This window comes from Onthophagus taurus, chromosome 6, assembly GCF_036711975.1.
Source record: "Onthophagus taurus isolate NC chromosome 6, IU_Otau_3.0, whole genome shotgun sequence".
NCBI classification, from domain to species: domain Eukaryota; kingdom Metazoa; phylum Arthropoda; class Insecta; order Coleoptera; family Scarabaeidae; genus Onthophagus; species Onthophagus taurus.
The window spans coordinates 10591600-10613349 of record NC_091971.1 but is presented as its reverse complement, the minus strand read 5'-3'; the positions used below and the strand labels follow the sequence as shown (position 1 = coordinate 10613349).

The following is a 21750-nucleotide window of genomic DNA, read 5'->3' as shown; positions in this document are numbered from 1 at the left end:
AACGTAACATCAAACGATATCAATCCATCTTTATTTAAAAAAAGAACATTTCAAAATAATCATTAAAAGTTAACATTAGCATCTTAACAAAACAGAAAATGATTTCTAAGACACGTTTAAACATTTTTTAATAATTACTTTTTTAATAAATCAATCAAATCGCCGACCTCAACCTAGTATACGGCACGTGCACTCGTTACATCTACGTTTCCACCCCTACTTTGAACAAATTGAGGTCGACACTATTTGGCGAGCTTTCGCACGAGAATATCACCAAAGAACGTGGTAGATTCGCGTAAAGAACGTGAAATCGTTTAATTAAAGTTGTTAATTGTGTCTTAGAATTAGTGGCGAATAGGAACGGGTGTTGGTCGTGTTCGACACGTGTCGATTTCTTTAAAGAGTACGCGATTATGAGGTAAAATAATTTTAGAACTAGGTAATTAACGTTGTTTTGAATTAATCGTTGGGTTGTAAATGATTTAAATACAGTAAAACTTCTATATAACATCAGTATAATTAAGATATAAATGTTAGTGGTCGTAGATAGAATCCAAATCGGGTTATTCCTCAAGTAGAAAATTCCTCAACAAGTAGAACTAACACTAGACCTAGAACTAGAAACATTCGAGTTTAGCCGAATCTCCAGTTTTACGCATTTTATAAAACTCCGAAACAAACTGTAGCCCTAATCTTAATTGTCTCAAGGAATCATTAAACCATGTGATATTATTACTCACTTGAGAAAAATGTCATGAAAAAGCTTAAATTTTTCATTACCACCCAATAAACCATCATCCAAGAACACTCAGCCATAATTGACAAAAGTATCAAAAAAATCACACTATCAATACTAGTAAGTTCTAGTAACTGGTCGGGTTACTCTAGAAGTATTGCTTACACGGTTTACAGGATAGATAGGAACAACAATGCCTTGGGCACAATGATCCGATAAATAAGTGTCATAGATTTTTGTTTCAAAAAGATTAAGGGAAAAGTTAATGAATACGTTATCCAGGCAGTTGCTCAACCTAGTTGCCTGGTTTATGGTTCTTATAAAGCCGTAGGAACTGAAGACGTCACACAACCTCACTGCAGCACCATCAGACGTGCCAAATCTGACACACAAATTATTATGTCAAATAAATCAAAATCTCCAGATGGAGATTCACAACGCGATGCAGTTAATTCACAATGCAATTCCACATATAATTCATTAACACACTCCAAAGTACTGCATTTAAGGTCGGTTTTACTTAATATTAAAACACCCCCACGTATGCGCTCAGATCGTGCAAAAGAAGTAGTCAAGTCATTGTTAGATTGTATTTGCTAGCTCGATGTGTGAAATAGTGGTTGCTTACTTATGAGTGACGTCACGAACGGGCCTTTGAGCTGTGTACCTATTCCTTAGATTCTACAATCCTCTTTATAAATATAAAGATGAACGAATGAAGACTGAACGCAACGCTGTAGATAGCTGTGAAAATTTATGTACATTAAAATTAGTCATTCAAACAATTTAAAGTGTAAATTAAAAATTTTTCATACAATCGACTTTCGGCTATAACAGACACTCTCTTCCCTATATTAGTCGATGATATCAAGATTTTACTGTATGAATACAATTTGTAAATAATATATTTAAATATAATTTTTGGAAATTGAGTTGTTGTGTAAAATTCAAAAATATTCTGGCTTTTAAAAGTTTGTTATTTCTTGGCAGAAAATGACACGGCGCCACAGGAAACGTAAAAAAATACATCCGTTCAATGTCGGTGGGTTGGGTATTTTCCTCGGTTGATTAAAAGATTTTCAACATCACGCCGAACCCGATCGTTACAAAACGTCTGCTACTTAAAATGGTTTATATTTAAAACTGATGAATACATTCCTTTTTCTTTTCAATCCTAATACCCTATTTTATTTTTCAAGATTTGAAATGGAATTTTCTCGAACATCGATAAGCCTTGTATTGAAGCAAGTTGTTTTTTTATATTTTTTCAAGTCTGAGGTGTCGATGTCATTTACAAGATGATTGAAGAAACTTAATACAAACTGAATCGATTATTGGATTTCTGACGTTACACAAGCAACGTCGTGTTTTGTATTACGTTATCCGACCTAGGACAAACAAATTCGTGTAAAAAGGGTTCTTATCTCTTCGAAATCGTGTCATGATGTTAGCACGTTTCACGTGCGTACTACACATCCTATCACAACTCTTATGAAACTGTTATCATAACCAGATTTAATTGAGTCTATATACAAAAAGAAAATTTAACAACGTCAACATATATAAATGACATCTTTTGAATTTATCATACATTGTATAAGTTTTATTTTAAATCCACACACGAAAACATCAATATTAGTTTAAGACTTCCAATCAAAACATTTCAACGCTTTATGTATTTATATAAATAAAACACTTTCTAAATTGCAAAGTTGTGGAAAATTCTATTCAATAATTTCTAAATATCAAAAGAGTGGTGTTTTAAAACATTTTTATTGTAATTTTTCAATGAAAGTGTTTTGTTCGTCATCGAGTTCTGGATAATTCGCTAGATATAATCCGCTACGAGCATAAAAATTAAAATTAACAGACCTCGACGCGTTTGTATAGAGATCGAAATTTTGCGGGATTATTCGACTGCAAACAATGTGACGGTCTCTCTGTGACGTGCGAATTTGTGAATTCTCGAAATCATAAAACAAAAACTAGGTCAAACGTGCTTGATGTGTATACGCATCGAATGCATTTGAATTTGTGATTGTAATGATATCTGCATGGACATGAATTATTTTAGGAAATACAAAAAAAGGAAATGGGAAATCCGACGGAAATCACAATCTAAATCGTTCCCGGTTTGTTTTCTTAACCGACGATAATTACAAAAGAATAACAACCTAACGGGGTCATTAAGGCTCGATAATTGCAAGAAACGATTAAATACCAGTGGAGATTTAAAAATTCTTTGTGTAAACAAACACCAATCAACCCAACTGGGAGTTGGGAGCAGTATGCGAGAATTATATCGTTGACAAGTATACGATAAAGAATACAGGCCAGAAATGCATGAAAACACTCTACAAATCAACCAAGAAGACGTTGAGTATGGCAACTTACGATTTCTACTCAAGAGTGGTTTATTGGAATACTTTGCGTGCTTTCTTCATCGAATATAAAACGAAAGATAGAACTAAACATTTAGATTTACAATGTTATACAAATAAAGTATAAGTTTTACTATTAAATTTAAAAATTGTGAATGTTTTGATTTTTTATTAAAACTATTGTTAAATAACTACTTTTTTTGGACTAATTTTGTAATAAATTAGTTCAATTTTTTTTTTTTAATTCATTGTCATTATTTATTCCACAAAAAGCTATATGGCAGCTCCATAAAAGCTGCCATATGGACTTATGGTATGCAAATATGCCATATAAGTTGGCATAATATACCAGTTGTTGGAAAAATATTTGATGGCAGTTCTATCCTCAAGTCCATCTCAAAGAATTTTAGAAGTATAGATATTACGATTATTATCGGTCATCGTCAGCTTCCAAATAAAGCTATTCGTAGAAGCTGCTTCAAGGAATTCGAGGTATCTTAAGGAATTCACCATATTCGAGGAGATAATTCGAGAATTGTTCATTATCTTCATCAACCACTTCTTCCTAATTTTACCATTTTAAATTTGGCAATGAAAAACTGTATATCTTATACTCAAGACGGAAGAATTTTATAAAACCTCAAATAATTATCTTGTTTTCATGAATTTGAACCATTAACATTTAATTCGTTAACATTATACTTATTTGTACTATTTTAAGAAACTCATATACATATCGTAAATTTAAGAAAGTGGTTTTCTATTTAGATAAAGATATACTTTCAATGAACATAAAAATAAATTAAATTGTTATTGTTTTCGTATTTTCAGGATCGATTTCTGTTAAATATACCTGTGGGTAAAGTATATTTTGTATGCATTCCCTGATAGACACTGCGATAAAACAGATAAACATCCCAAAATAATGCTTTTATACCAAGCTTTAACCTATTTAACAAACCATATATTGTGATGTATTGTTTTACGACCGTCTAGGCAAAACAATTTTGTTTTTGTTGTTGTTTTTGTTGTCAACGAATAAACTAAAATATACGTTGTTTCGATATCGTTCCAATTCCATCGTCTATTTTAATTGAACTTAAACATCCAAGTTCATGGACCATAATCGATATGAGGAAATCCGTTGAAGGAAATTATCTTGATGACATCATTATAAATTAAAATCGATTTGGTTAGTCACCAATTAAATTAATATCTAACAGTCAAGGTCCTATTATTTCACGTCATTGGGTGTTTATTTCCGCTTATAAATTTTCTTATGAAAGTGACGAAAGTAGTAAATCGCCAAAACCAACAAATTGCTGCGATCATTTCATCGAATTGAACACAACAGTTATACCATTTGGATTGTCGCACTATGTGGGCTTTGCGTAAACTCATCAAGAGTTTACAGAGAAATTGAGGCAGTTTACATATTGCCATTCAACCGGCACCATACGATTCAACTTCAATAGTTAATTTATATAGTTATTTATATTCATTTATGATATAACTAAATTGAGCGGAATTAATTTTCAAAATTCAGGAACAATCCGCAAATAGGACATCGTCTCTAGAAAAGGATAAGAAGCAAAAATAGTAAAAGTTTTTAGAGCGCGTTCAAAGTCCATCCGACGCGAAGTAAACACCAAGTTTTTAAAATAGAATCTCAATGAGTTCGATTCGTTATCAAAGATCACTACCAAATTATTAAGTGAAAATTGCACATTTAAAACTGTTACATCCCGTGTTTACTTTCAAGAAAACTTTTTATTACCCGTGAACTGTTCCGACTTAGGAAATAGTGAGGCAAATATTTCGTAAAACCACATTCTGTATTTATATTTCAAAGGAAATGTTTTGCTATGGTTCTAATTACCTGGAACTCGGGGGAGAAATAGAGTACCAACCCTTTAATAGCATGAATACCTCCAACGTAAAGGACAATGTGCAAACCTTTGAGTTAGGTCAGTGTTTGGAAATTTCGATTATAGCTAATATATACACAAAGGAACTACCCTATTATAACGGACCCAATCTAAACAAGAAGCTTTATAAAGCAATTTATTAGAGCACGTTAACGCAGGTCAACAACAACAATACGTATTTGGATACTTAAATAATTATTATGTTTATTATTAATACAATTAATAATATCCACTACAAAGTTATTGAATACTGACTGGAAAGTTTCCTGGTCCTGGTAATGTAAATGCAATTTGCTTTTATAAACGTATATAGGAATCCCTTCAAGTGGCAGGAAGGAAAACATCTTTTTTATGGATTCATTTCCTACGCAAAATCACAAACACAACATACAAAAAATTCTTTCCTTTGTTACTATAAAAATAGAACACAATCTTAGAACATAAAAATTAAAATATGTTTTGAAAATGCATTAAAATTTTAATATTCGAATTTTTAATAACCACATAAACACCCCAAATGATTCCCGTTTTAATTTCGAACGTCACGATGTAACATTGAACTTGCAGAATTATAACCTTGACTTCGATTCCCGTCTGCGAACCGTTCAAGTTTGAAATAAATTGGAATTTATTTGACCTAAATGATCAACCCGTTAACACCGGCAGTGAATGCTACACATCGAAACGGGGAGGATCAAAGACTGTTAAAAGATCCTTACACTTGATCGACAATCAAAGACGACCTTACACCAAACCCGAATTATATTTATTCATCCATAAAATTAAATATAAAAAAATTTTGCTAAAAAGAAATTAAATAAATAAATTGGTGTGATAATAAATGTTGTGGTTATCGAGACAAAGATTTTTATCGTTGATTTAACGTTTATGAAACGGTGAATATAAAATGGTGTGGGAGTAAATGTATGGTTAAGGAAAAAGCACGTTGCAAAACATGACATCGTGTCGGGCATAGAATAACGTGGCAATGGTGCACACGGCCTCAAATGCACTCAAAATGTCATATGTATGGTATCCGTACAATGGAAGACACGTGTACTGCCTATTGGGAATATGTGTATAGGAGAACGGCATGTGGCCATAAGCCCGAATATTTTTCATTCGTATTCACGAGCGAAAAAGTGAACGAAGGGGACAAAATTGCATTTCATCGAAAAATTCAATTACCACACCACGCGTTTATGGATCAAAAAAAGTTAATAGGAACAATATTTTTTAAATTCAATTCATATTATAGTAAAACTTCGATATAACGGATTAATGTGGGGATGGGACTGTCCGTTATAGTTAAAAGTCCATTATGTGAAACATTTTTAATTTGCACTTTGCCATTTAGTTCAATAGTAACTAACACTAGACCAAGAACTAAAAACATTTGGCATCTCTTTAGACGGCTAAACCCGAATGTTTCTAGTTTTCGATCTAGTGTTAGTATTAAGTATTAGTTCAATAAAGCTATACAACAATCTAACGCTGAATAATAATTAAAACTGGAGTTAACACTAGACCTAGAACTAGAAAGTTTCGGAAAGTTCGGACAATTTTTTCGAATTTTGCAGTTTTCGCCGATTAAGTTTTAAAAATTCGTATAAAATCCACTTCTTGGAATATGAGTATGAAAATTTCCCAAAGTGTTAATAAGAGTGTCCTATTTCCAATGAACCAACACGTTTTGAAAAATAACTGATAGTTTTTGAGAAAACAATATTTGAAGTTTTGATAAAATTTTCGTTGTTGCAATTTTAATCGATAATTCTCAAAATTCGCTATAAAATTAATTTCTTGAAGGATCCTTGTGGAAATATCGCCAATTATTAATTAAAGTGTCCTCTTTTTAATGCAAAAAGCCGTTTTGAAAAATCACTTTTAGTTCTTGAGAAATAAATTTTTGAAATAATCGACAATTTTTTCGAATTTTGCTGTTTCGCCGATTGAGTTTTAAAACTTCGTGTAAAATCCAGTTCTTGGAATATGAGTATAAAAATTTCCCAAAGTGTTAATAAAAGTATCCTCTTTCCAATGAACCAACCCGCTTTGAAAAATAACCTTTAGTTTTTGAGAAAACAATATTTGAAGTTTTGATAAAATTTTCGTTGTTGCAATTTTAATCGATAATTCTCAAAATTCGCTATAAAATTAATTTCTTGAAGGATCCTTGTGGAAATATCACCAATTATTAATTAAAGTATCCTCTTTTTAATGCAAAAAGCCGTTTTGAAAAATCACTTTTAGTTCTTGAGAAATAGATTTTTGAAATAATCGACAATTTTTTCGAATTTTGCAATTTTCGCCGATTAAATTCTAATAATACGTATAAAATCGATTTCTTGGAATATGAGTATGAAAATTTCCCAAAATGTTAATAAAAGTATGCTCTTTCCAATGAACCAACACGATTTGAAAAATAACTTTTAGTTTTTGAGAAAACAACATTAGAAGTTTTGAGAAAATTTTCAATGTTGCAATAATTTTCATCGATAATTTTCAAAATTCGCTATAAAATTAATTTCTTGAAGGATCCTTGTGGAAATATCGCCAATTATTAATTAAAGTGTCCTCTTTTTAATGCAAAAAGCCGTTTTGAAAAATCACTATCCGTTCCATCACTAGTTTTCATGAATAATTTGTATGCACACAAATTTGAACAGCTATCCACACCGTTGCGTTCTTTATTAGTTAGTTCTACTTTTAGTTCAATAGCATAGGAACTAACGCTAGACCTAGAACTAGAAACATTCGGGTTTAGCCGTGCATCTCTCTTGACAGCTATGCCAACATTACCAGAGGAATTATTCCAAGTGATACGAAATTGCACCAGCAGCAACAAGAAACCCAAAATGCATGCCCTGACTCTTCTATATCAAACAATCTTGAACAGATCATTCAAAAAATGATGGAGAGGATGTACAAAGTATTCGACCTCATAATTACGTTAATATCAAAACTTAATGTCCAACAGTTGAAGTACTGTCCTCCAAATAAGTCGATAAAGGAAGAATACTTCAGAGAATATTTTGCAACATTAGGATACCGATTTATAGCTGCAGGCAACTATAATGGCAAACATCTTCACAACTTGTTACACCAAGTTGAAGAAATTTGTATAAAACTATAGAAGAAAATAAGTTGATAACATTATCCACAGGACAACCAACTTATTGGCCTTCCGGTATGTCAAAAGTACCCGATCTAATTGACTCCTGTGTAATTATGAGGATTTCTACAAATTACTTGAAAATATACCCGTGTTTTGACCTTTCATCCGACCACTCGCCGTTCATTGTCGACGTAGACATTAAAATCCACTACGTGCCCAAGTCACTTAACAAATAAAATGACTAATTGGACTACCTTCCAGGATACGATTGACGTTTAACGAATAGATATAGAAATCTAGAAAGAATATAGAAAACTCGGGGAATACCCCGAGATTATCTATGAAGATGGAATTTGAAGATGTGTTGGATTCTATCTATGAGCTCTATCGAGGTTTACTTTTACTTTCCAATAAATAAATAATTTATAAATCAAAATTATTTAAAAATAAATCAATCATTTTCAATATAAATCTAATATTGTTTAAAAAATTTAAACATCTTGATTATGAGTATAAATTAAAATTGATTTAAAATTATAGAGTATCTAAATTGATCGATTTTCGTGTTGTTGTGAAATGTGGGAAACAAAGTGTAAATGCCACTTCTCTATGTTGGATGAAGTATGATAAACAACCGGCTGAATCGAATAAATCGTAAAATGCTCCGGGCTGGCATACGTGGCAGACGGCGTTGCGTTTGCTCTATTTTGAAAAAAAAGTAAACTATTTACAGTTGTAAAGTAGCACTTTGTGTACACAGTCGCCAAAAATTCAAATAAAAAGTGCCGTAAAAATTTATGCGGTCAAGCTTCTGGTAGTGGGTCTTTACGTTTGAGTCAATGTTAAAAATTGTTTCAACGTTTTATAATCGCATAAACCGCTTTATCACGTTTTCTTAATAACTAAATATAAAATTTAATTTAGATTATAATCGTTGTAATTTGTTTTTGAAGTATTTAATCATTGTTAGAATAAAAAATACGATTTTATGGTGGTATTAAATTTTTATAATGGTTAATCAAAAGTTCCTATGGTATAGCATTAATGAATCATTTTTTGCAAAAAGTTTTAAAAACATTTACTTTACTTTGACCTTTTTCTCTAAATAATAGATTCAAGTCACGCAGACTTGAATCTTACCCAAAAATCTTGATAATATAAATAAACATTTGGTTTTGGTGTTTTGATATTTCATTTTTTACTAATATTGTTTTTATGGTTTTTGGCAAAATTTTTGCTACACAGTTTTTTTTTAATAAAAATAAGTTACCCAAGATTTAATATCTAAAAAAATTTCCTACAATGTTATAAACAAATTTTCCAGAAATGCTAAATCTTCGGCACTTCACATTCCTTCATCTTTAGTCTTATTCTCGTGCATATTTTTATATGAAATGAATATCATGTTTAATATTCATCTTGGGCTTCCTGTCATACTTTTGACATACTTTTTCCGTTCTTTTCATTCCCTAGGCTGCAATTCGTTTCCAATTTTATCCATTTCTATGTTGTCATTCCATTAATCACCTGTATCAACTCGCCCATTTCCTCATTTCGTTATCATCTCCTCTCTATTTACATTTTCTTTCTTAATTGATGCATCTCCACTATTACTGTTTTGCAGCCCTCAACCTCTATAACACAGTCTTCTTCTTTACATCTTCCTCCAAGTCTTCAAACTTCATTAATGACCTGCCTGTGTGCCACATTTTTTGGTTTTCTATTACTACCACTTTTCCCCTTTATTATCCTCTCTTCTCAGTCTTGTCATCCCATCGCCGTTTCCCTTAGAAAATGATATGCAACAAATCTAGAAAAGAATAATGCTTATGACGAATCTGCGTTCGCCATGTGGTATACTAATGCAATGTTAAAAAAATAAAACCTCAATAGAGAACTGCAATCTTTGAAAACTTAATACGACAAAGTGACCTTATTACAAAATGTGTATGCAAAGAACATGATATAGATTTCCGGAAAAGATTTTACAGTGCCATAAGTAAACAGATCGACTCAATTCATTGGCTACAAAGTTATTACATCTGTAATCAAACAACTACAGAGTTCATGAAAGGATTTAAAATAGTAGGAGGTAATACGTTTTCACATTACGGTACAACAAAATCTAAATATAGGATATACTTAACGAAAAATTTCTTTTTTTTCTTTCTCTCTAAATAACATTTATATGACTTGAACCATTCCCAAAAAATGCCTCAAAATATGCATTAGCTTTAGCAATCTACATTTCGTCGATCGTTTAACCAACAATGTTTTGCGCGCTTTGACCTTCGTTTCTCTACAAATTGTTTAGCCATAATAAAAAAAAATTGCGTTGTTAAAGTTTTTATCACTCTTTTATTGCAGTGACTATTAACTTACAATACACATTAACAATCCCGAATGTTAAATTGTTTAAATTGAGTACAAAACTGAATTGGGTTGGAATTTCCTCCAGCAATGTTTATTTGAAATTTTTCGCATACACTCATTTCAAAAAAAAAACACAAAAATGAAATAATACAAATTTAACAACCAGGGCTATCATACGATGTAAGAAATAAATTTAAGGGTGGTGAAAGTTATAAGACCACAAGTCGTAAAAAATTCACCCGCAGGTTATATGAACCATAAACCCACTTAAATTTTTAATAATAACCCGTGGTTATTTATACCGGATCTACACACCAGATTCGTAAAAGATCGAAATGTAAACCTGTTAATTGAATTTTATGTATCTGTTTGTTTTTCTAACGTATTATTCGCATCTTCAAGTCAACCTTGATGCGTAGCCGAAAATCTAATTCGCAGAAAGTACACATTACGATGCTTAAATTTTAAAGCTTCATTTTATTGGTTGGCTTTCGATGCATATAAAGTGAAAATAAGCGAAAGACAAATATCGATGTTTCAATTAAACGTCACGCGAGCTTTCGCTCGAGGTTTCGTTCTCGCTACACTCGTTAACCATAATTGTGATCGAAAGGGCATAATATTTTTAATACGACCGCACGTGGTCGATGGGTCCTTAACTTTACAAATCGATTTTTGGAATTTATTCCGTTCATCATGACACGTGTATTAGAAGCGGAAAATTAGAAATATACGAATAAACTAGGAATCTTTAGTATTGTTTTAATAATTAGATGTTTTAGTTGGTTGGAGTATAATCGAGGCGGAGTTTTTTTTGAGAATACTAATGATGCGTAGTTTATTAACAAGGTCGTAGTAAACTCTAATTAAAATACAACAATAACAAGCACGTAATAAAATTCTTGTAAAAACAAATAAAAATAAAGTGAAGTTAATTTATACTTCTTGAAGGATAAACACCGTCTGATATTGTTGTTTAAGAGGAAACATGAAAAATATCAGTGTTGTTATTCAATATTACTGTGTATATAAATTGAAAAAAAAATAGCAAAATTATTTGTTATTTTAATTTATAGAGCAAAGGTTATCGAAACATTAACTAGGATCTTCCTGTTTTATTTACCATATTATTTCTGTATCAGTTTGTATTTCCTGGTGTGAAAATAGCAAACATTAATTATTATTTTCCTTGGTATTTTTGGGGTGTTTATTATTCATTGCCATTTCAAAGAAACTTTTTTACTGGTACGTTTAACTAAATCATTTTTTATCTCGTGTCATTTTCTTATATAAATTGCATCCAAATATAGTCTAGAATAGGAGTGTAAAATAAGCTTGACGAATTAACTGTCAAAAAAACTTTTTGAACAAACGTTGTTACAAATTTTATGCTTAACAATATTGTTCTGTTATACTTTTTCTCTCAGATGCATAGATAGCGAGGAAAATACGAAAATGTTAAGATTTGACGAATTAGTTGTTGTTTCAAGTTTCTGATGGTAACACTGGGGAATATAAGTATGTTACAAAAAACTTTTAGAACAAAAGTTGTTACAAATTTTATGCTTAACAGTATTGTTCTGTTGTACTTTTTTTCTCAGATGCATAGATAGCGAGGAAAATACGAAAATGTTAAGATTTGACGAATTAGTTGTTGTTTCAAGTTGCTGATGGTAACAATGGAGAATATGAGTATGTTACAAAAAAACTTTTAGAACAAAAGTTGTTACAAATTTTATGCTTAACAAAATTGTTCTGTTGTACTTTTTCTCTCAGATGCATAGATAGCGAGGAAAATACGAAAATGTTAAGATTTGACAAATTAGTTGTTGTTTCAAGTTGCTGATGGTAACAATGGAGAATATGAGTATGTTACAAAAAAACTTTTAGAACAAAAGTTGTTACAAATTTTATGCTTAACAATATTGTTCTGTTGTACTTTTTTTCTCAGATGCATAGATAGCGAGGAAAATACGAAAATGTTAAGATGTGACGAATTAGTTGTTGTTTCAAGTTTCTGATGGTAACACTGGGGAATATAAGTATTTTACAAAAAGCTTTTAGAACAAAAGTTGTTACAAATTTTATGCTTAACAGTATTGTTCTGTTGTACTTTTTCTCTCAGATGCATAGATAGCGAGGACAATACGAAAATGTTAAGATTTGACGAATTAGTTGTTGTTTAAGTTGCTGATGGTAACAATAGAGAATATGAGTATGTTACAAAAAAACTTTTAGAACAAAAGTTGTTACAAATTTTATGCTTAACAATATTGTTCTGTTGTACTTTTTTTCTCAGATGCATAGATAGCGAGGAAAATACGAAAATGTTAAGATTTGACGAATTAGTTGTTGTTTCAAGTTTCTGATGGTAACACTGGGGAATATAAGTATGTTACAAAAAACTTTTAGAACAAAAGTTGTTACAAATTTTATGCTTAACAGTATTGTTCTGTTGTACTTTTTTTCTCAGATGCATAGATAGCGAGGAAAATACGAAAATGTTAAGATTTGACGAATTAGTTGTTGTTTCAAGTTGCTGATGGTAACAATGGAGAATATGAGTATGTTACAAAAAAACTTTTAGAACAAAAGTTGTTACAAATTTTATGCTTAACAAAATTGTTCTGTTGTACTTTTTCTCTCAGATGCATAGATAGCGAGGAAAATACGAAAATGTTAAGATTTGACAAATTAGTTGTTGTTTCAAGTTGCTGATGGTAACAATGGAGAATATGAGTATGTTACAAAAAAACTTTTAGAACAAAAGTTGTTACAAATTTTATGCTTAACAATATTGTTCTGTTGTACTTTTTTTCTCAGATGCATAGATAGCGAGGAAAATACGAAAATGTTAAGATTTGACGAATTAGTTGTAGTTTCAAGTTGCTGATGGTAACAATGGAGAATATGAGTACGTTACAAAAAGACTTTTAGAACAAAAGTTGTTACAAATTGTATGCTTAACAATATTGTTCTGTTGTACTTTTTCTCTCAGATGCATAGATAGCGAAGAAAATACAAAAATGTTAAAATTTGACAAATTAGTTGTTGTTTCAAGTTGCTGATGGTAACAATAGAGAATATGAGTATGTTACAAAAAAACTTTTAGAACAAAAGTTGTTACAAATTTGATGCTTAACACTATTGTTCTATTGTACTTTTTCTCTCAGATGCATAGATAGCGAGGAAAATACGAAAATGTTAAGATTTGACGAATTAGTTGTTGTTTCAAGTTGCTAATCGTAACAATGGAGAATATGAGTACGTTACAAAATGACTTTTAGAACAAAAGTTGTTGCAAATTTTATGCTTAACAATATTGTTCTGTTGTACTTTTTCTCTCAGATGCATAGATAGCGAGGAAAATACGAAAACGTTAAAATTTGACAAATTAGTTGTTGTTTCAAGTTGTTGATGATAACACTGGGGAATCTGAGTATGTTACAAAAAAACTTTTAAAACAAAAGTTGTAGCAAATTGTATGCTTAACAATATTGCTTAATTACATTTTTCGCTCAGATACACAGATATCGAGAAAAATACGAAAATATAAAATGTATTGTGGATTGTTTTAATATAAAATTAAAAAGTTGATACTCAATAGAATGTCATTACATTCCATGAAAACCTGGAACATTTTTTTAGTCATGATATGTTAATTGGAAAAAAAACCCGATAAGAAATTTTCACCGTTGACTTTAAATACTGAAATTCTCGTAAATGTGCCACATCGCCGGTAAAGATCGTGTTGAAAATGTATAAAATGTATTGTGTTATTTTTAGTGCTTTTATAATAGTTTCTACATCACGTTATGTACGGATTTAATTTAATTTTAAACATAAATGAATTAATTGTGTCTTTATTTTAGACTTTTAATGAAAAAAGGAATGTTGTTAAAATTTCGAGTGGGTTATTAAATGGCAAATTAATGAGGACTTACAACCAACGCATCGAATATTTAGCTTTTTTAAAAGTGCCATTCGCTAAAGCTCCCATTGGAAATCTTCGGTTTAAAGTAGGTAAAAATTATTTTTATGGCATAAATCTGTAATAAAATTTTGTAGCCTCCACAATTTATTGATAATTGGAAAGGAATTTACGATTCCACAAAAGAAGGTGATGCATGTCTACAAATGGGAAAAAATGATACTTTAATTGGGAGTGAAGATTGTTTATATATGCGAGTTTATACCCCAAAGGTACCTAATTAAATATTTTTTTAAATAAATAATAAAAAAAATTAAACAGCGCAGAAAAAATAATGAACTTCTCCCGGTTATGTATTATGTCCATGGTGGTGGTTTTAAAGAAGGATCTCCTAATTTCAAGGAATACGGCCCAGATATTTTTATGGAAAAATCCGTAGTTTTAGCACTTGTCCAATATAGATTAAGTGTTTATGGTAAATTTAATAACCCAAATCTCGACAACAATTAAAAAAAAAATTTAGGTTTCTTAAGTACTGAAGATTTGAATTGTCCGGGAAATAACGGAAATAAAGATCAACGTTTAGGATTAAAATGGATTAAACAAAACGCCAAAGCTTTCGGTGGTGATCCAGAACGAATCACTATATTTGGACACAGCGCCGGATCGGCCTCTATAGGAATTTTAGTTAACACTCCAACGACAAAAGGCGATTATAGAGCCGCTATTCAACAAAGTGCATCTGATATTGCAAGCTTCCTCCAACAAGTAAATGCTAGGAAGAGAGCGTTAAAAATAGGAGAAGAATTTGGGATAATTACAAATAATACTAAAGAATTAATTGAGAAACTTCAAAAAATTGATTCTAAAGAGCTCTACAAAAAAGCATTAGATATAGGAAATAAAGTAATTAATACAAACAACTTTAAATAACAATAAAAAATATTTTATCTTTAAGGTTCCTACAGCGAAAGGAAGTTTGGTTTTTACAACAATTATAGAGTCTGATCATCCTGATGCAATAATTACTCGTAAACCTCTACAACAATTAGAAAAAGACGAATATAATCGTGTACCAATAATGCTTGGATTTACTTCATTAGAAGCTCTAACATTAATGGATTTTGTTGATCAAATTGCATCAAAAGTAAAAACAGATAGCACCGTTTTAATTCCTAATACGTTATATCCGAAAGATAATGCAACCGAATTAAAATTAGGCGAAACAATTAAACAGTATTATTATAAAGGAAATGATTTTAATTATTCAACTCTTCGTGTAATTATTTATAATATTGATGTATATTGACATATTACATAAGTAATTTTATTTTTTAGTATACCAGTGATAATGTTATAGTCAGACCCGTTCTAAAGAAAGCTCATCTAATATCTAGATATACACCAACTTATTTCTATAAATTTTCTTATATCGGATATTTAGGAGATCCGCTTAACCCAAATAGAAGAGGTGTAGGACATGCGGAAGAACTGAATTATCTCTATCGTAATAGTAATGAACCTAAAAATATCCCTGAAGGTGATGCTAAAATTCGAGAACAATTAGTTACTATGTGGACAAATTTTGCTACTACTTTGTAAGTATTACTAACAGAAAGGATGTTAGTGTAAAAGCCCGAACTACGGTAAATCTTAGGTTTAACTAGTAAATCTTAAGATTTACCAACATGAGTTGGTAAATCTAAGAATTTTTTAAACAAGAGATAATTTTTCTGGTTTTTAGTTTGGTACATGCTAAGTTTTACCAATAACAAGTTGTAAATGTTGGTTTTGAGAATAAAACAATATAGTTATTTTTGATACAAGATACACGGAACAACACCTGTCTATTTTTCGACATTTACCGTGTCTCTACGGTAAAACCTAAGATTTACCGAGTGAATGGTGGTAAAAGTTCGAAATGACCGATGATCACAGAATATTTCGAACTTTTACCATTCAGAGTTGGTAAATGTTAGGTTTCACTGGAAAATAGTAGGATTTACCGTAGTTCGAGGTTGCATCTTTATCATAAATTCTAAATCATATGCGTCCTGCGGCAACACTACCTGGTCATCTGCAAATTATAGTGACAAAGTCGGTTGTAATGTTACATATTTTTCATTTGTTTTAAACACTTTTCAACCTCGCCCTCTTTTATTATCATCGAATTGCTATCATCATTTGTTTCATTAGGTTCGTCCTGATAATCTCCATCATTTTATTTCATCCTATTTTAAATGTTATGTAATTTTATAGAAATCCTACTCCAAAAGAAATTAACTTATTGGATAATATAATATGGCCCCAATATAAAAAGGAAACTCAATACAAAGCTTTATCTATAGACACAAAACTTACAATAAAAGAAAAAATTAACGAAACTGATTACTTATTTTGGGAAAAAATGTTTAGTTATGATACAAAACATGTTGGATATTTCTAATTTATTTAAAAAATAATACAATAAAATTTATTTATAAATAACAGTTGGTTCGTTTACTGATAAAGGAACCGATTTCCCCTTTTCCAAATGCACATTTCTAAAGAAAGCGGTATCGACAAAAATCCTTCCCCTTTTCACTTTCTCCGCTAAATCCTTTTCGTGCATCTGTTTTATTGATCTCACCCTAAAACGTTGTTTCTTTTTACGGGGTGGTTGAGATCTTATCGATGTTCTTGGAGCAAACGATTTTCTGGACATTCTTATTTCACGTTTTGCTGGCCCCCAGAAAAATTGTGGCTTTAATAAATTCGTCTTAAAAAAAAGATATTAAATTAAACAAGAAAAAAATGATTGAAAGAATTACGTTGGAGGTGCGGAAACTTAACACCACAAACAAGAAGGATGACGCAAAAGTTACTAGGAGAGTAATCGTAAGGACTGAAGCTCCCGCGTAAATGTGAGTATTCGACAATTTCTTATGTGCAAGAATTGATTGCATATCTTTTAGATTGTCCCATTTTAAAATTATTGCCATAAAAGAAACCTAAGAAGTAATAATTAAATTTGTGACTAAAGGAATGAAATTAATTTACCAAGGCAAAGAAAGGAATTGTGTACCAAAGTAAAGACCAATATCTCATCGGTTTTCGCCCGGTTAAAAAATGGATGTCGTCGCATAATCTCTTTACACCATAACAACAAAAAACACTAAACGACTATAATTTAAAGATAAATTTGATTAAGCATAAAAAATTTTATGATTCCTTTTCTTACCTCTATTAAAACGTGACAATTTAAACATAAAATGATATAATTTACAGCAAGAAGATCAGTGAGCATCACAAAAAACTGAAAATATAATAAATATAAATAGTTTGTGATTAATAAATTAAAATAACTCACGTGGAGACAACAAATTAAGCTTGTAACTCCACATACACCCACAATGGACATGACGACGTAATTTGGAAAATAGCTCAACTGCGGGAGGTAATCGTAAAGATTGAGAACGATCAAATGAATGACGACCGTCTAAAATCAAAATGCATACGAATTCAATTTGATTATTTAACAAGACGGTTAAGATTTTTTTACCGTTCGTATAATTTGAATAAACCAAAAGAAGAACATGTAGCATAACATGAAAGATAAAGGTGATTCCATATGTGTTAAAAATTGAGGAATTAATGATAAATATAAACCAATTACTAAAAAAATCAATTTTTAACGATTTAGGTAATTATTTAAGATTAATCTTACATGGTGACATAACTGCCTGAATTTCTACATCGAATTGTTTAGCTAAAGCTCCTCCTATTGCAAACATTCCGGATAAAAAGAAAAGTGAAATAAAAACGTTTGAAATTACTAAAAGGAGAGTTTCAGCTCCAGTTCCTAATCGTTTCGGAAATTTTGCATAAGCAGAAGCTGTCATGTAACCAGTTGGTACTAAAAACCCCAATTTTCCAATTGTATAAAAAGCTATTATTAAACACTAAAAAATGCATCAATAATTAATGAAATTTTAAAAGTTTTTCCTTATACCTTATAAACATTCATTTTGCTATACTCAATAGAAATAATCGTTTTTAATCCATTTTCACTACCAGAAACTGTTAAAGCCATAATATACATCACGGTAAAAATTACCCAACAAACTATAGTGATTGCTTTCAGCATCTAAAAGATTATCTTTTTAATGTAATAATTTGTAATCATTTTTTTTAACCCACCGCTCCTATAACTCTCATACCTAAAATCATAAATGCTCCAATAACAATCCACGTAACGATTAATGAAATTAAAAGTTGCCAAATTGGATAATTCGATGGGTCCTCAGACTTAAAAGTTTGCCAATAAATATAATCTGTTACGAATTTTAATCCTTTTCCTGAAGAACATAGGTAATCACCATGCATACAAATAACGCTTTTTCTGGTTTTATTCCTTGTAATCCCATCGATGCATAAATTTGTATCAGATCCGACTGGACATTTTTTAAATAAATCCGGTTCGATCATCAATTTTAAAAAGTCAATAAAAAAGTGGCTCGTATTAACCATATTAATAGGAATGTAAAACATGTTCATTAATAAGATCATCACGCCAAATCCGAAAAAAATCGGCACCATTCGATACATTTGGCTGTTCGTTAAGGAGGTGTAACGTCCCAAAAAGATTTCCATGTATATTAACGGCATGGCGAGAAGAAACGCGCTCAATAAATATGTTAGTATAAACAATCCTCCGGATATTTGCAACGAGAAGCAGATCATGTATGGAAGAAAATCTGGCCCATTCCCGAGCATAATAACGAAAAAGTAATAATGACTTTTATGCGGCCAATAATTCTTTTCGGCGCGTCTAAACTTAACTTCAGTGATTCTTTTTCTTCTTTGAGTTTTATATTTTTCATCTTTCTGTTTCTTATTTGATTTATTTTTTTTATTATAATCTTCTACAGATTTTACATCAAGAGCAGTCGACATTTTTATTTTTTATTTGACAATACGTCAAACAAACGTTTCCCAGTTAACAAAGTCTTTAAATAAACATAATTGTTTTTAAAAAAGAAGTTAACACAAAAAACATTTCTTTTCATTTCATTAAATCATGGAATTTATGAACATATTTTTATCTTCCTGGTCAAATCAGATAAATTTTCCATTTATCTAGAATTTTTTAATGATTCAATGATGCGATTATTTCCGTAAATAACGACCGTTATGGCTGTCATATGGAATTCTAACTATTCGATGTTCTATTACTCTTGGAATGGCACAATTCCAATGTCACACATTGTGTCCACAATGTCCTCAATGTCAACACATTTCCGAATGCTATAGATCTTGTTCTTGGCAAATATAATCCTAATTATACCTAAATCATAGCCACTTGGTCCGGGAAGATGTGGTGCACACGATGGTTGAATTCTTCTATAATTCTATATTGTTCTTAAAGCATCCAATGTTAGCTCAAATATGCCTGATATCTAATTAGGTGGGCTATATTGACTGAGATTTGCAAACCAAGGGAAGTTCACTCTGTAAAATTATCATTAATTCTGTTTTAAACATTGCTTCTAATTCTGAGAAATATGCATTTATCTAAACATAATAATGTATAGTCTAAAAATGCCAAAACAAATCTAATATTTTACATATTTGAAATTGTTAGTGAGACTTCTAAGAAATCAAATTTGATTTTGCAAGAATGAGGAATGCACATTAGAAGAAAATTTAATCCATTTAAAGTATTAATTAAGTAATGTAAAATATGTAAAATTAAAAACAACAGTGCCACATACCAACGAATGGTGGAACTAACGACACTGGTCGTTGCGTGATTACTGGTAAAAATGTTGTAGGAATCTGTAAGATGTAAAATTTAGGGCGGTAAAATGTTGTTAAAGTAAATAAATAAAAGTTAGGGATGCTATCATGTTGTAGGAAAATTCAGAGTTTTTTTATTTTTCTAATACTTAATTCAAATTCAAACGCATGACAATTATTGAATAACATTCTGTATATGTTGACGAATGTGGTATATATGAAGTCTTACATAATCTAGAAATGGCAACTTGTAAATAGCGTTGTTATGTAAATCTTCCTGATAATGTTTGTTATGTGGGTACTTGACCCTAAAAGAAACCAATTATTGATTTAGTTAGAATGCATGTTTTCATTGTGTTCTATCCTAAATACTGGATTTTATACGAATTTTTAAAACTTAATCGGCGAAAATTGCAAAATTCGAAAAAATTGTCGATATTTCAAAAATTTATTTCTCAACAACTAAAAGTGATTTTTCAAAACGGCTTTTTGCATTAGAAAGAGGACACTTTAATTAATAATTGGTGATATTTCCACAAGGATCTTTCAAGAAATTAATTTTATAACGAATTTTGAAAGTTATCAATGAAAATTGCAACATCGAAAATTTTATCAAAACTTCAAATATTGTTTTCTCAAAAACTAAAAGTTATTTTTTAAAACGTGTTTGTTCATTGGAAAGAGGACACTTTTATTAACATTTTGGCAAATTTTGATACTCATATTCCAAGAAATCGATTTTATACGAATTATTAAAACTTAATCTGCGAAATATGCAAAATTCGAAAAAATTGTCGATCATTTCAAAAATTTATTTCTCAAGAACTAAAAGTGATTTTTCAAAACGGGTTGGTTCATTGGAAAGAGGACACTTTAATTAATAATTGGTGATATTTCCACAAAGATCCTTCAAGAAATGAATTTTATAGCGAATTTTGAAAGTTATCGTTGAAACTTGCAACATCGAAAATTTTATCAAAACTTCAAATATTGTTTTCTCAAAAACTAAAAGTTATTTTTCAAAACGACCTTTTGCATTAAAAAGAGGATACTTTAATTAATAATCGAAAGTGATAACAGCAACAGTTCTGTTAGTAATGAATGTGATGATGAATTACAAGCAAAGAAAAGAAAACTAGACGAAACTGCAATAAGAGATTTTATATATCATATTAGGATTGTTACAATGAGGTTGCAAATGACAAACCTGATATAAATGAAGTCGTATTCAATGAAAAAGTCATATTGTGGTTGAACTTGATTATTATGAGTGCAGAAATTAGTCATAATTACTAATTACGACTACAGTGTCCAACACCTAAAAGAGATACTAGCTCCTGTGAATGGTGGAGTACTAAGTAATAGGTTTTTAAAATCCGGCCAAAGCCGTAACTATGTGAAAACAATCAAGATTTTATTCTGGCAATCAGCAAAATTTTACCAACTGTAAGCCATGATTTTAAGAGTTGTGATGAGGAAACGGAGAATTCTCAACAATAAATAGG

The 21750-nt window shown here is 30.5% G+C and overlaps 2 protein-coding genes across 3 annotated transcripts; one reads left to right on the top strand and one right to left on the bottom strand.

Moving 5' to 3' along the window:
- Positions 1–10945: 10945 nt before the first annotated feature.
- On the top strand, positions 10946–16941 carry LOC111424388 (juvenile hormone esterase-like). 2 transcript variants are annotated; one of them, XM_071196876.1, is made up of 8 exons: positions 10946–11781; positions 14409–14555; positions 14605–14739; positions 14789–14942; positions 14991–15373; positions 15426–15746; positions 15806–16065; positions 16727–16941. In XM_071196876.1, the coding sequence occupies exons 2-8, from the start codon at positions 14469–14471 to the stop codon at positions 16911–16913; spliced, it is 1527 nt and encodes a 508-aa protein (XP_071052977.1). In that variant the 5' UTR covers positions 10946–11781; positions 14409–14468; the 3' UTR covers positions 16914–16941. The 2 variants fall into 2 exon arrangements, with proteins under 2 accessions (XP_071052977.1, XP_022913662.2); XM_023057894.2 differs by lacking the exon at positions 10946–11781 and adding an exon at positions 12969–14353.
- Positions 16900–19399, bottom strand: LOC111424416 (sodium- and chloride-dependent glycine transporter 2-like). The gene is made up of 9 exons (XM_023057935.2): positions 18647–19399; positions 18459–18593; positions 18174–18408; positions 18009–18121; positions 17817–17945; positions 17688–17762; positions 17507–17629; positions 17278–17457; positions 16900–17225 (listed from the first exon to the last, which is right to left on the bottom strand). The coding sequence occupies exons 1-9, from the start codon at positions 19220–19222 to the stop codon at positions 16941–16943; spliced, it is 1851 nt and encodes a 616-aa protein (XP_022913703.1). The 5' UTR covers positions 19223–19399; the 3' UTR covers positions 16900–16940.
- Between the last annotated feature and the right edge of the window lie 2351 nt (positions 19400–21750).